This window comes from Podarcis tiliguerta (genome assembly GCF_965153285.1).
Source record: "Podarcis tiliguerta genome assembly, chromosome: 1".
NCBI classification, from domain to species: domain Eukaryota; kingdom Metazoa; phylum Chordata; class Lepidosauria; order Squamata; family Lacertidae; genus Podarcis; species Podarcis tiliguerta.
Genome location: NC_139534.1, coordinates 54,206,269 through 54,222,148, shown reverse-complemented (window position 1 = coordinate 54,222,148; position 15,880 = coordinate 54,206,269). Strand labels below are relative to the sequence as shown.

The 15,880-nt window shown below is 39.6% G+C and overlaps 2 protein-coding genes across 2 annotated transcripts; one reads left to right on the top strand and one right to left on the bottom strand.

Moving 5' to 3' along the window:
- Positions 1 to 4,289: 4,289 nt before the first annotated feature.
- Positions 4,290 to 5,254, top strand: LOC310679160 (olfactory receptor 8U3-like; the record flags this gene model as incomplete). The annotated part of the gene is made up of 1 exon (XM_083443937.1): positions 4,290 to 5,254. The coding sequence occupies exon 1, from the start codon at positions 4,316 to 4,318 to the stop codon at positions 5,252 to 5,254; it is 939 nt and encodes a 312-aa protein (XP_083300063.1). The 5' UTR covers positions 4,290 to 4,315.
- Positions 5,255 to 8,121: 2,867 nt separating this feature from the next.
- On the bottom strand, positions 8,122 to 9,084 carry LOC310683921 (olfactory receptor-like protein OLF3; the record flags this gene model as incomplete). The annotated part of the gene is made up of 1 exon (XM_083454395.1): positions 8,122 to 9,084. The coding sequence occupies exon 1, from the start codon at positions 9,073 to 9,075 to the stop codon at positions 8,122 to 8,124; it is 954 nt and encodes a 317-aa protein (XP_083310521.1). The 5' UTR covers positions 9,076 to 9,084.
- Between the last annotated feature and the right edge of the window lie 6,796 nt (positions 9,085 to 15,880).

Genomic DNA, 15,880 nt, shown 5'->3' with positions numbered 1-15,880 from the left:
AAGCTGCTATCAGACTGAGAGTCAGTTTTTGAGCCAATGTCAGCCAATCAGCTTCATGGTTGAATAGGGATTTGGACCACTAAGCTCTCAAACCGTTATATCCTTCTGTCTCTTTTTATCTTGACTGCTTCCATTTGGGGGCAACCATGACTAAGGCTACAAGTTGTGCAGTAGTGTACCAGAGCTATGCCTCACTGGAGGAGGAAGACCTTGATTCATACAGATTAAGGCATATTCTATATTTCTTGCAAATCCTCCCACCCATTTTACCTGTGGATGGGAAAGATGTGGAAAAAAATGGGACTGATGCAATCACATCTAGCTGGATCCTGACTTCAGTACATCAGTAGAGCTCTGGTGAGGATGTCTCAAAGGACCATCAAGTCCCAAAGAACCTGAGGCAATGTAGAAATACTCCTGCACTAGCTGATTCCAAGCCCTTTGAAAGCTGCCTTTGCAGTTTCCAACCTGGAAATATTGCAAGGTAATTTGAAACAGAAGCGCTACTTGGAAAACTGGACTCTTAACTGTTAGCCAAGAGAGGCTGTGTACCCATTTACTCTGCATCCAGTGTGTGTTCCCACCACTGGTTTGGGAAGCAGTATGCACAGGACATTAGCCACGACTCATATCTATCCTGTGCCTGCACTTGGATGCATTTTTCCCTAAACCAGCTTTGCTCCAAATTGAGAAAAAGAATGACCTAGCTGCATTTTAAGCTCGTAGTGTGTACATAACCTAAGACTAACCCTGTGCACGCTTCCTTGGGAACAACGCCCTGCCCGAAAACATAGTGAGTGTAAGTATGCATAGAACCAGGCTTTTTTCCCTGCTGGAACTCTCCGGAACTCAGTTCCGGTACCTCTCAGGTGGGCACCATTGCCATTATAAGAAAACAAGGGAGGTGTTCATGATGAGTTCCAGCACCTCCTTTTCTAGAAAAATAGCACTGCTGTGAACTATTTTATTAAAAGACAGCAGAGCCCACACGCTTTGCAGCTTAGTCAGTCGTCTTCAGTTAATTGGTGAAATGTTTTTATTTTTAAAATGATGGAGAACAGAATAGAAAACCGTGGCCTGCTTAAATGAAATAGAAATGTTCTCCTGAATAGTACCATTAGGAACTGAAATACCTCAATGTTTTCATTCTTCAGGGAAACGGAAGAGCCAGCCTTTGCGGAGCCATGTGAAGCACAGTAAGTCTGACTCATCTGTACAGTTTCTTGCAGCATCATGTAGACAAAAGGCCTGAGGCTCACACTTCGACAGTGGAATTTGCTGCCAAGGAGTGTGGTGGAGTCTCCTTCTTTGGAGGTCTTTAAGCAGAGGCTTGACAACCATATGTCAGGAGTGCTCTGATGGTGTTTCCTGCTTGGCAGGGGGTTGGACTCGATGACCCTTGTGGTCTCTTCCAACTCTATGATTCTATGATTCTATGATTCACACTGTTGTTGAGGCACTCAAAACTAGCAATAACCAACAGATAGATGCCAGTTAAAATGTGAGGAGAAAATTGTGACAAACTTACTTGAAGGCTGAAGGGAGGGGGGGAGGTCTTTACCATCCTCCTGAAAGGACCAAGAGATGGATCTGATGAACTTTAGATGGAAGAGAATTTCATAATAGAGGAACCACCATGAAGATGGCTTTGTTACCTTGCAGGTCAGCCTAACCTATGCATCTTTTGGTGGCTCATTGATATACCTCAGTATGCAGAGGTACATAAGGGAAGGCCCTCTTAAGGTTCCACCCCTGTGAGCTACGTGTTTGATAATGACCCATGGGCAGATCTTCTCTGTGGAGGCTCCTGGTTCTGAAATTTGGTGGGTACCCACATTGCTGGCCTTTAGACTCCATCCAGGTGAGATCTTGACTGATTGTTCTGGCATTGCAGCAAAAATGCTGATATTTATGGTATTTCTGTTGTGTGTTCTGGTGGGATTTCTGTATTATGTGGTTTTAAATTGAGAGTTGTTGTTATGCATTTGTTAAAACAAACATAGAAAGTAAAAAAAATAAATCACTTTGCTATGTGAGTAAATCGCCCTCTTTTAAAATGTGAAAAATAGCCAAGCTAGTTTTTTAAACAGACAACTTTGCCTTAGTGTGAGTTTACACAATCATTGTGTGCACTGTTAGTTTTAAGTAAAAGCAATCCTGACCTTCGGCCTTCTCTCTGCTACTCCTTGCCTCTCTGCATCTGCTGCCTCAGATGGCTGGCTCATTCTGTTTGATGGTCAGAAAGCAGGGAGGGGAGACAATGCACATCAGGCCACCCATCCGCCTTGTTGCTGTGCTTACTGGGAGGGAGAGGCAGTGGGGGGTGTCTGCACAATGCAGACACAGAAGCAGAAGTGCCACATTGACTCTGCTGTTGTGTTCGCACTGCAGCAACCTCCCCACCATCATACCCCTTCCTCTCTCCCTTCCAGAAAGCACAGCAATGTGGCAGGTGGGAGGACAGGCATGTGGGAGGACTCTCCACCAGGCCCCCCTGTCCTGGAGGGAAAAAAATGTGGAAAACTTGTCTCCTCCCTTCCCCCTTTTTTTCCTTTTTATTTTCTTTCTTTTTTAAAATTTTGCATTCAAGATGCACATTTGTCTGAAACTTGAGTTAAGAGTTCCTGGGAGAAATGCAATGTAGCACTGTGGCAACTTTTTGTCAGTGCAAGCACTTTTTAGCTCACGAGATGCAATGCTTCACCTCCCCTCAGAAGCTGCTCTGAGGGTTTTCCTGACATACTGCCCCCCAGCCATGCAGAGCATACCAGCGGGAAGGAGAGGAGGGAAAGACCCACTGTACTAGCAGAAGGCCTTGTGCAGACTTCCCATAGTGGGAACAGTTACTTTAGATTAGGTAGATAGACAGATAGATAGATAGATAGATAGATGATAGATTGATACAGAAGATGATAGATAGATGATAGATAGATTGATAGATAGATAGATAGATAGATAGATAGATGATAGATAGATAGATGATAGATAGATAGATAGATAGATAGATAGATAGATAGATAGATAGATATAGATGATAGATAGATAGATAGATAGATAGATAGATAGATAGATAGATAGATGATAGATGATAGATAGATAGATAGATAGATAGATAGATAGATAGATAGATGATAGATAGATGATAGATAGATGATAGATAGATAGATAGATGATAGATAGATAGATGATACATAGATAGAAATTGATTTTATATAGTCAAACATTTATGATAACCTATCAATAACCAATCATCAGATACAGATCTCTCACCATTATTCTATTTGACAATGCACATGAATGGAGCACTGGATAGAGTTCTAGAAACAAGGTATGATATCTCACAGAGAGTCTCTCCAAAAGCCAACATATGGGGCAGATGGGTTTAAATAATCAGTGTTTTACACCGTGGTGAATCCCATGCTGAACCCCTTGATCTACAGCCTGAGGAACAAGGAGGTGAAGGGTGCCTTGAAAAGGGTGTTAAACAGGGAAAATGTGTTTTTCTCATTTCAGAAAGATAAAAATGCACTTAAAACAACTGCTTAAAATGACCTGACTCCTTTTGGTACATTCTTTTTCACAGCTGTAAAAAAATGTTCGCAATACAAGTATGGTGGTTCTATAATGTTCTTACTAGAAGAACTTCAGGCCCTTTTTGCTTTATTATCTAGAGCCACTTCCTACAGTTATCACCTTGAGGGTTTTTTAAATAAATAAATACTGCCTACTCATAAGTAAGTAGGGTTTACACCCAAATCAGTATAATTCTGTGCACACTTACTTGGGAGTAAGTCCCTTTGAACTCTGAATAGACATGTTACAGTTCTAAACTGAGAGAATGACTGTTATACAATAGGAATCTTTGGTACTGCTTTGGTACTGCTTTATGTGGGTGCAATTATATTTATATATTTATATTTATATATTTATATATTTATATATTTTCAGTGAAATGGATATGTCAACTGAGATTTTAAAGAGGTCACAGCAATCAAGGACAGTTTAATTCTTAGCACTTTCTTTCTCAAAAGAATGTTGGAGGGAACTCATATTGACAAACAAAAACACATACATATTTATTATGCGTTATTTTAATCCAGTTTTCAACTTGCATTTACATATTATTAATTGATAGTTAGAATTATTAACATTGCTCAAGATTATCATTGATTAGGTTCCATGTTGTTATTTTTCTCAAATGTTTTATTCATAGATGGAGACATTGATATCAAAATCCACTGGTATGAAGACACATTCCACTGCAGAAATACCAAAAGGTCCTTAGTGTGGAGACTGCACATCATCAAATAACAAAATGGCAAGAGAAAATCATACTGTAGTGTCAGAATTTTTCCTCTCAGGCCTCACAGAAAATCCTGACGTAGCCATTATTTGTTTTCCCTTCTTTCTAGCAATATACATGATCACTTGTGTGGGGAATCTCGGGATGATTGTCTTGATTAGGATTGATTCCCGACTCCACACCCCTATGTACTATTTTCTCAGTAACCTAGCTTTTGTGGATTTCTGCTATTCCTCAACTATAACTCCCAAGACCCTGGTGAATTTTTTAGCTGTCAGGAAAGCCATTTCATTTGGTGGCTGCGTTGCACAATTGTTCAGCTTTGTCCTGACTGCAAGCGTTGAGTGCCTTCTACTGGCTGTAATGGCCTATGACCGATATGTGGCCATTTGTAACCCACTCCTCTATACAGCCATAATGACAAAGAAACTCTGTGCTCAGCTGGTAGGCATTACCTATCTTATCGCCTTTATCCATGCTCTTGCACAAACTATCTCCACGTTCAGGCTCTCCTTCTGTGCCTCCAATGTCATCAATCATTATTTCTGTGACATTCCTCCTCTCATAAAGCTCTCCTGCAGTGATACCTACAGTAATGAGATTGTGCTTTACACCTTTGGCACTTTCCATGGCATCTTCACCTCAGCAGAGATTGTGGTCTCCTATGTGTACATCATCTCCACGATCTTGCATATTCGCTCTTCAGAAGGCAGACGCAAAGCCTTCTCTACCTGTGCCTCTCATCTCACAGCTGTCTTGATATTTTATGGAACCACAGTGTTTATGTATGTCCGACCAATTTCAAGCTACTCTCTGGGCCGAGACAAAGTGATCTCTGTGTTCTACACAGTGGTGATCCCCATGCTGAATCCCCTGATCTACAGCCTGAGGAATAAGGAGGTGAAGAATGCGCTGACGAGATTCTCAGGAAGGCTGAAGTTTTGTCAATAAGCAGATGTTGTACATGAACAGAAACCCTGGTTAGAATAGATTGCTTCATGCATCCCTGGTACTCCTAACTGTGCAAAATTGAAATAAAACAAAAAATGTGTTTGTTTTTAACATTGGTATACTGTCCAATAACTAACATTCTCTGAGTGGCAAATATTATAGTTTATACGCCTTGAAAAAAATGTAAGATGAGAATCAAGGGGCAAAGCAATGAATCCATATTTATAAATAAAAAAAGAGATAAAATAACCAGCTGAAAGCTATATAAAACAGCATTTAAAAGCACTAAAAGATTGTAAGAATTCAAAATACCTGGGAAAATAAAAAGGTATCAGCTGGGGCTGAAAGAGCAGCTGAGCCTCTCTGGAGAGTACATCCTGTAATCGGGGTACATTGCCAAAAAGACCCTCTATTCAGTAACCACGTACTACAGCTCATTTAGTGGGGGACTACCAGAAAAGGGTCTCTGAAGATGACTTTAGGTCCAGATAGGCATATATGGATGGTGGTAATAATCAAGTAAGCTGGCCCCAAACCATTTAGGGGTTTAAAGGTTAAAATCAGTAGACGTATTGAAATGAATGGGCATGACTAAGTTAGGTTAATTGCAGTGGCGCGGCTCTGCATAAAAAATAGTTGAATATCACTTGTTCAGATTTTATCAAATGCTGCATTGTGTAAGAAGGCACCATCAATGGTGACCCACTTCGTTGTGGGCCCTTGTGCAAAATACAGTTTGGGCACCCAGTTTAGTTGGATTATACAGAGCAAAGGAAGCAGCAGCATAGGTAAATAGTTCATTTATGAAGCAGAAAACCCATTAAAAATTAAAAAAATAAAAAACTCACAAAACAGCTGTCAAGAAGACCAGGTCTCCAAAACCTGGGATTCAGCCCCTTGCCAGTTTAGCAGGTGCCAATTGGACAGAGGCAACCACTCCTGTAGTTCAACCAGCCTAAGCCAGGAGACTCCCAGACTTTACCAAACAGCCTCAAGACTCCAAAAAAGCAAGAGCTAAGAACCATACTCTCTGCCTTGAGAGCCTTGAGCCCACAAGGTCACTCAGTAGCAGTTTAACCAACAGGTCACTTAACTGGATCCACCACCATGGCTTTTCCCAAGAAACCACACCAGGATTGTAGAAGTAGATTTATTGAAATAATTAAAAGTGACAGCAAAAAAGACAGAACCTGTGTGCCAGTGAGAAGTTAAAAAATACTGTTCAGAGCCGCGGTTCCCAACGTGGGGCACACACTCCACAGCGGGGCAATTTGATTTTTTGGGGGGCAATATAGAAGCTTGTTTAGACCAAGTTAATGGCCTTTTAGGCTTCCTCCACATGAACAGGAGTTCACTTTTTGAATAATAAGAATTATATATCACAGAGGAGGGCATCAGAATTTTACAGATGCTTAGGTGGGGCATGGCCAAAAAAAAGGTTGGGAACCACTGGTTTAAAGCATAAAGTACAATTGGGAATTATAATACAGTAATAAAACAATAAAGCTAACTTAACCTAGCTCTAATACATACCAAAAGAGCCCTCCCTCAAGAACAAAACATAAAGGTGTCAGTAAAGGTATGAGGCACAAGACAAAGAAATATGGGTAACTTTATACTACATGGCCTAGCAATGCAAGAAGAGTTTGTCCATACTTCCTCCTGTCACATCCTAGAAAGCATGGGACTAAACGATTTGCTACTTGTCCATTGGTCCAAGCAGCTTTCCTTTTGCCCCACTGCTTTCCCCTGGAAGACCCACTCTTTAGTGATAAATCAGAACAAATGACAATCTGTGCAAAACCCAATTTCCTTTTGTTCCAATTCAGCGCTAAAGATTGGGTTTCCCTGAAGGAAAGCAGCAGGGCAAACGGAGGCATGGATGAGCTTGCAGGCTGGAAGTTTCCAGAACTTCCAGAGTGAACGTGTTGTCACAGGGTTCATCCCCACTTCCACTTGCCCCACCATTTTCCCATGGGGACAGCCACAGTTTATCGTTGAAATGGAACAAAGGGCAATCAAGTTTTCCCCGGATAGTCATTTGTTCCAAATTAGTGCTAAAGAGTGGATTTTGCAGAGGACAAGCTGAAGTGTGGACAAGCCCTCACTTAATACATAGCACTTAATACATAGCATCATATCTTCATTTTCCTTAAATAATGCCACTGTTCTTACTGGGAAGACAGCATGTGAGGAAGTGGGGATTATCTCTTCAAGGGATTTTTTTCCCCAAAGTTTCTGACTGCACAGGGTGGAGGGGTAGGGTAATCTCCATTTTGACTGAGGCGGGGGAATGAAAAGATAACCCTTCCCTCCCCACACACTGACTTACCTGCCAGAACCTGCTTGTAACTCACACGTCCCTAACATGGTGAAGTTAGCATATTTACAAAGAAAATATACCCAAAGAATCTGCACAGCCAAGACTATCAACCTTATTAAATGTGCATGTGAGCTTCTGTAGACCAAAGGGTATTACCTGCATTGTATAGCTAAAGGGGACACACAGAGAGTTCCCTACGATCCTCTGTTACTCCAAGTAAGCAGGAAAGGAATTGAATGAGCAATTCAAGAAAATGCTCAGAGTTACTGTGTGTTGTGCTCGCAGTCGTTAGTAATCATTAATGTAACTGACAAAGATCTTTTTCTCCCTTCTTGAGCCTTCATACAAAGTAGTGAGGATTGGGTGCCAGTGAGGTTGGAAAATATATCATTTCACCTAACTTCAACCCTGCCAGTTTTGACTGATTTAAGGTGCAATCCAATGTATGTCGATTCAGAATTAAGTCCCACTGACTTACAACACCCAGGATATAGAGGGATCAACTTAGATGCCGAGAATGAACTTGATGGAGAACAAAAGACTATCATGAGGAAATTAGGGTTCTCCTTTTGCCCTTTAGCCCAACAACCTTCACCAGGGCCCCCTTTACCTCTTGGTTCCTCAAACTGTAGATCATGGGGTTCAGCATGGGAGTAACAATGCAATAGAACAATGAGGCAGTCTTCCCCTGCTTAGGTGAATAGTGGGACCTAGGTCGCAAGTAGGCAAATATGGCTGTCCCATAGCACAGGGTCACCACCACTAGGTGGGCTGTACAAGTGGAAAAAGCTTTGCGCCTTCCCTCTGCTGTACGGATCTGGATGATGGTTGTGACGATGTACACGTAAGACACCAGCACAAGGAAGAAGGGTGTGAGCAGAATGAGGACACCAGCTCCCAGCATCACAGCATCTCCCACAAAGGTGCTAGAGCAGGCCAGCTGCTGGACAGCTAAGACTTCGCAGCCAAAATGGTTGATGGTCTTCCTTCCGCAGAATGGCAAGTGCAGAGTGAACACCGTCTGCAACAGGGCATTCACGAAGCCGCAGAGCCAACACCCAACTGCCATCTGCATGCAGAGCCGTTGGTTCATAAGAACATTATAATACAAGGGATGACAGATTGCCATGTACCGGTCGTACGCCATGACAGCTAGCAGGATGAATTCGATTCCTCCCAGAGACAGGGAGATGTACATCTGTGCCATGCAGCCCACAAAGGAGATGGTTTTGCGCTCGGCCAGGAAGTTGGACAACATCTGAGGAATGATTGTGGTGGTGTAGCACATGTCCAAGAAGGAGAGGTGGCTCAGAAAATAATACATAGGTGTGTGCAAGTGTGGGTCCCCTCTTATCGCCAGCATGATGAGAATATTCCCTGCCAAGGTCACAAGATACATCCCCAGAAAAAGAGCAAAGAGGACTTTCTGAGTTACTGGATTACTGGTCAAGCCCAAAAGGACAAACTCCATGTTCCATGATAGATTACCACTTCTCATATTGTATCCAGATTCACCTATGATCGATGTCATAGCAACAACAAAAAAAGATGACAGTGATTTAGTTTTCCTAATAATTAATATAACACTTGCATGGCTGGAGAAGGATAGAAGTCTATCTCTTTTAGCTTTCTGTGACCAACAATGCCCAGCTTCCCAAGCAAAGCATGATAGGAATTGCTTTCCCCTACAAATGATCCCCCAGTATCTCATAATGACACATGCATTGATTCTGAATAGGGACTCAGCATGGTGCATACAGAAGTAGAGCTTTGCATGAGAAAAAGTAGGGAGGGAAATAACAACACTTTACCTAATTACTTTCGCCAAATAAGATTTTTATATAGATAGATATAGATACAGATACAGATGATACAGATACAGATACAGATACAGATATAGATATAGATATAGATATAGATATAGATGATATAGATATAGATATCCTGAATTTGATATACATAAGATACCTATAAAATAGCAATTTCTTAATTTTCTTCCCTTTTAATTCAATGCAAAATCGTAAAGGATCACATTGTCTCTGAAATCAACAGAATTCTTGGGACTTAAGCCAGGATTGATGAAATGCTCACCTCGTCTTCATTCATAAAAAAAAATAAAAACCCTCTCAGAAAAGAAAAAACTACAACATCCCAAAGCAACTTGTAGCATTCTTGGAATTAAAATTGTAATATAATAAAACGCAACATAAGAAATAAAATAAGCAATTAAAAAATCAATTAAAAGCCACACAGCATTTAGCACAGTGCATTACTGTTGCTACAACAAGCAGAAAAATCAGTGGTATCTGGAGATGAAAAGTTTGGGAACCACTGATTTAACCCATGTTATACTATCAAAATACATTTAAAAAAATTATTTCCATAGCCAGATTCATCTATTATATTTACCTTCCTTTTGCATTCTAATGTTACCCAAAATGTTTCAATAATCATTTAAATAAAGCAATAAATTTATTGATGCCCAGCCCTGTCAGCTTTGCCTGATTCACAAGTCAAAATGAGCACACTTACTGTGGAAATCACTGGCAGATTTCATGCATCCATCTATGAAATAAGCTCGTCTCTGATGCAAACAACACAGTATATGAGCTAGCCCATCCATCCATAGATGGATGCATGAAATCTGCCAGTGATTTCAACAGTAAGTGTGGATTTATTCAAGTCACCATGCATTCTTATAGCAAGGGCTGTGAATTAGATGAGCGAGTATGAATCTGGATTTGGGGTTCCTTCACTGGCAATGTGTGCTTAAAATATTTTTTAAAAACCACCATGCAGGGTTCTATCCAACAGAATATACTTGGTTGGCGTAGACCCACCCAAATTAATAGGTGTACGTTAGTCATATATACATATATATAAGGTAAAGGACCCCTGGACGGTTAAGTCCAGTCAAAGGTGACTATGGGGTTGCGGCGCTCATCTCACTTTCAGGCCAAGGGAGCCGGTGTTGGTCCACAGACAGCTTTCCGGTTCATGTGGCCAGCATGACTAAACTGCTTCTGGTGCAACAGAACACCGTGATGGAAACCAGAGTGCATGGAAACACCATTTACCTTCCCGTCACAGTGGTACCTATTTATCTACTTGCACTGCCATACTTTTGAACTTCTCGGTTGGCAGGAGCTGGGACAGAGCAACGGGAGCTCACCACCATCACATAGATTCAAAATGCCGACCTTTCAATTGGCAAGCCCAAGAGGCTCAGTGGTTTAGACCACAGCACCACCCACGTCCCTAAGCTAGCCATATACAATCATAACTCATGTTACGTTTGCTTCAGGTTGAGCGTTTTCAGGTTGCGTCCCGCGGCGACCCGGAAGTACCAGAACAGGTTACTTCCGAATTTCACCGCTCGCGCAAAATGACATCATGTGCATGCGCTGAAGCGGCGAATTGCAACATGCGCATGCGCAGACGCGGGTTGCGCTTTTTTCAGGTTGCGAATGGGCCTCCGGAATGGACCCCGTTCACAACCAGAGGTACTTTCATTCATTCATCGCAACCACTGTACATTCATTCCAAAGGGCCTACTCTTTGATGTACATTCTGCAAGCTTCTATGTTTCTGGTCAGAAATGCAAAAAGCATCTGGGAGTGAGTGCTTCATACCTGCACTTCTGGCTTTCTGGCCTCTAGAATTTCCAGAAAGTGTTCTCAGTTTTTCACCCCATATGAAATCTGTAGGGCCTTTGAGATTGGTTCCCACAAGTCCAATTACAGTATTATCCCTCTGCACAGCACAGCATGTTTCACTTTGACTTTGGTTCTGCTTCTGTGCCAAATATAATAAATTGATTAATGCCTTTTTCATAGTCCTATGCAATGCACCTAGCTCAGTTGGTAGAGCATGAGACTCTTAATCTCAAGGTCATGGGTTCGAACCCAGCATTGGACAAAGGATTCCTGCATTGCAGCAGGGTGGACTAGATGACTCTTTTTTTCTAATAAATATTTATTAGAATTTCCACAGTTATAACAAAAACCACAAAGCAGAATGACACACAAAAACAGGAAAAAAGAAAAAGAAAAATACATCAATGAACGAAAGAAGAAAAAAGGAACAATAAACAGATAAACAATAACATCAAACTTAATTCTTTACAAATCCGACCTTTTAAACATCTTGGTTGACTTCCTCTAGTCCCTCCCTTCTGAGTTTCCTTGTAGTTAAAAGTAACAGCTTTCCAATATCATTATTAAACTACAACAATTTCCAATTAGTCCATCTTATTCACTTTTCTTAATATTCTAAATCCCATTTATTTAATTATAACTTAGTTTAATCCTAGGCCTATTTGTTTCTTTCAAGTAATTTCTAATTTTTTATATCACAATATTTATTCAAATAGTCCTTAAATTTCCTCCAGTCCTCTTGAAACTCCCCTTCTTTCTGGTCGCGGATTCTTCCAGTCAGGTCAGCTAGCTCCGAAAAGTCCATCATCTTCATCTGCCAATCTTCCACTATTGGTAATTCTTAGCAAGTAATATTTTCCAATTTTTAGCAAGTAATATTCGGGCGGAGTTGTGGCATACAAAAATAATTTAACATCTTTCTTGGGCAATTCCAAACCTGTTATTCCAAGAAGAAAGACCTCTGGTTTCTTAATAAATGTATATTTCAACATTTTTTTCAGTTCATTATATATCTTCTCCCAGAAGTCTTTCACCTTGGAATAAGTCCACCACCTATGGGAAAAAGTACCTTCCTTTTCTTTACATTTCCAACAAAGGTTATCACTATTGTGATAAATCTTTGCTAGTTTTACAGGAGTCAAGTACCATCTATACATCATCTTCATAATATTTTCCTTTAACATTGTACATACAGTGAACTTAACCCCTTTCTTCCATAGCCTCTCCCAATCCTCCATCATTATATTATGTCCCACCTCTCTTGCCCAATCAATTATAACCGATTCAACTTGTTCATCCTTTGTATGCCAGTCCAACAACAAATTATACATTTTAGACATATTCTTAACTTTAGTATCTAATAATCCCCTTTCCAATTTGGTTTTTTCTGTTGCGAAACCACTTCTCTTATCCATCTTATATAATTCATTAATTTGATAATATTGCAACCAATTCACTTTAACTTTAATTTGTTCAAATGGTTTTAATTTAAAACCTTCCTGATCCTCTAACAACAAATCTGAGTACCTCAACCATTTGTTTTCCATATTTAACTTTTTTGGGGCCTGTGCTTCCATTGGCGAAATCCATTTTGGTGTTTTTCTTACTAAGAGATCTTTATATTTAGTCCATACATTGTATAACGCCTTTCTAATTACATGATTCTTAAAGCCACTGTGGGCCTTTATCTTGTCATACCATAGATATGCATGCCATCCAAATTGATTATCCAGTCCCTCCAAATCTAACACATCATCGTTCTCTAATTGAATCCAATCCTTGATCCAGCAGAAGGCAGCAGCTTCGAAGTATATCTTCAGGTCTGGTAGGGAAAAAACCCCTCTTTCTTTTATATCTGTAAGTAATTTATATTTAATTCTAGGCTTTTCCCCCTGCCAGATAAATTTAGACAATGCCTTCTGCCATTCTTTAAAACATTTAACATTAACAATGATTGGTAGAGCTTGAAATAAAAACATCTTCAGCAATGCATTCATCTTTACCACCGATATTCGGCCCATCAACGAAAGTTTTAGATTTGACCATATCTCAAGATCTCTCTTGATTTCATTCCATAATTTTTCATAGTTATCTTTATACAGATTCAAATTCTTTACCGATAAATTCACACCCAAATATTTAACTTTTTTCACAGAAACAAGTTAACCCTTTCAAAAAGGGTTTTTCTTTCCTCATTATCTAATTTTTTTTCTAAAACTTTGGTTTTGCTCTTGTTTAATTTAAATCCTGCTACCTGCCCAAACTCTTGAACCAGCTCCAGTGCTTTTACTGCACTGGTTTCTGGATCTTGTAAAGTTAAAACCAAGTCATCAGCAAAGGCCTTTAATTTATATTGCTTGGATCCTTCTACAATGCCTTTAACCTCCTCCTCTTTCCTCAACATATTTAACAAAACCTCCAGAACGGAAATAAATAGCAGAGGGGAAAGCCGGCACCCTTGCCTGGTTCCTTTCTCAATTCTGATTTCCTCTGAGACCACATTATTAACTATGATTTTTGCTTTTTGCTCAAAATAGATCACATTAATACCATTTAGAAATTCCTGGCCAACCTCAATTCTTTCTAAATTTTTCATCATAAATAACCAAGAAATATTATCAAAGGCCTTTTCAGCATCAATAAACATTAACATTGCTTTACAATTTCTTTTCACTTCCAGTCTTTCTAATATATCAATTATATTTCTAATGTTATCTTTCATATGTCTCCCAGGCAAAAATCCTGCCTGGTCCTTATGTATATAATCTGATAGAACCTTTTTCAATCTATTGGCCAAAATATTTGCAAAAATTTTATAGTCCACATTAAGTAATGAGATAGGTCTATAGCTTTTTACATCAGATCTATCTTGATCTGTTTTTGGAATCAGAGTAATAAATGCATCTTTCCAGGTTTCGGGAGCTTTGTCCCCTCTTATAATCTTATTGCACACATCTGCCAACGGTTGAATTAACCAATCTTTCAATATTTTATAGTATTTTGCAGAAAGACCATCTGGTCCCGGGGCTTTGCCTAACGGCATCTTATTTATTACCATCTCGACCTCCTGTCTTGTAATCATGCCATTTAGTAGGAACCTTTTATCCTCGGGAATTTTCTGCATTTCGTTTGCCTCAAGAAATTGCTCGATTTTATCCTTCTCTTCTTTATCTTTTTTATACAGCTGTTTAAAGTATTTCTGAAAACATTTTCTTATATCTGCAGGGTTTTCCATAGATTTCCCATCAGATCCAATATTTGTAATAGTGCTTTGCTTCTGTCTCTTTTTTAATTGCCAGACCAACAATTTCCCACATTTATTTGCGGATTCAAAATTTCTCTGATTCATCATTTTAATTTTCCATTCTATTTCCTGGTTAATAATTTGAGAAAATTGAATCTGCAATGCTTTAATTTCTTTTGGAATCTATTGACTCTTTCTCTATGTCTTTTATTTGAGTCAGAATTTTCTCTTTTTTCTCATTCTGTATATTTTTCTTTATCAAATTCTGTTGTATGATGAAACCTCTCATTACTGCCTTACTTGCATCCCAAATGACTCTTGTTTCTACCTCTGTATTCATATTTAGTTCAAAATAATCTTTTAGAGTCTTTTGGGCCTTACTAATCATCTGTTCATTCCTCAACAACTCATCATTCATCCTCCATCTAAAGGAGCCCTGCAGGTATAATTTCATCTCCAAAAACACTGCATTATGATCTGAGCAAGTCTTAGGGCAAATTTCTGTTTTAGTGACCCTAGGAACCAAGCCTCTGGATATCCACAAATAATTGATTCTCGAGAAAGATTGATTTGAATTTGAGAAAAAGTATAGTCTCTCTCCATTGGATTCGTAGCCTCCATATATCTGACAAATCGTATTTATCAGTCATATCAAAGAAAATCTTTGGTAATATGCCGGAATTTGGGTTTTTCTGTCTCTGTGTTTTATCCATTAATATTGATGCGACTCCATTAAAATCTCCCATTAAAATCAATTTGTAATCCATATAATCCATGCGTTTTAAGTCCAGATTCTTAAAGAAAAGAGCATTTAAAAAATAATTAGCCCCCTAAACAATACACCAGCCTAAGATTCTTTTCAGCAGCCTCAGCTTTTGTAGTTAGAGTCAATCTGGGCTTCACCCTCCCAGGCCAGGTGGAAAGAGGTCTGCAAGGCAGGGAGCAGGTTTTCCAGGATTCATGACCAAGAAGGTCTCTAGCAGCCTCAACAGCCTCAGCTTTTGTAGCTGGAGTCAGTCAGGGTCCTGCCCTCCTCCATGATAAACCTTACTAGTCATATAGGAGTTACAAAAGGCAGACACAAACATAAGAAATTGATACAGAGGAAACTTTAAATAATTTTTGGCATGCTAGAGTTCATTCTTGAAAAGATGTAACTTGTTTATTTGTAATGTTACAAATTACACATATATTTGTATTTATGTTTATATTCAAGAGAAATTAATGGGAATTTGAGAGAAAAGAAACATTACAGGGGGGAAAGAGTTGGATGCCTCATACATACACCGCATGCCACTGCTCCCTGTTTTCCTTTCAAACTGCCTTTGAAGCATCCCATTGTATATGTGAGGGGGTTGTTACCACCTTAGTGTTCCGTTGTGCCAAAAGCGGTTTAGTCATGC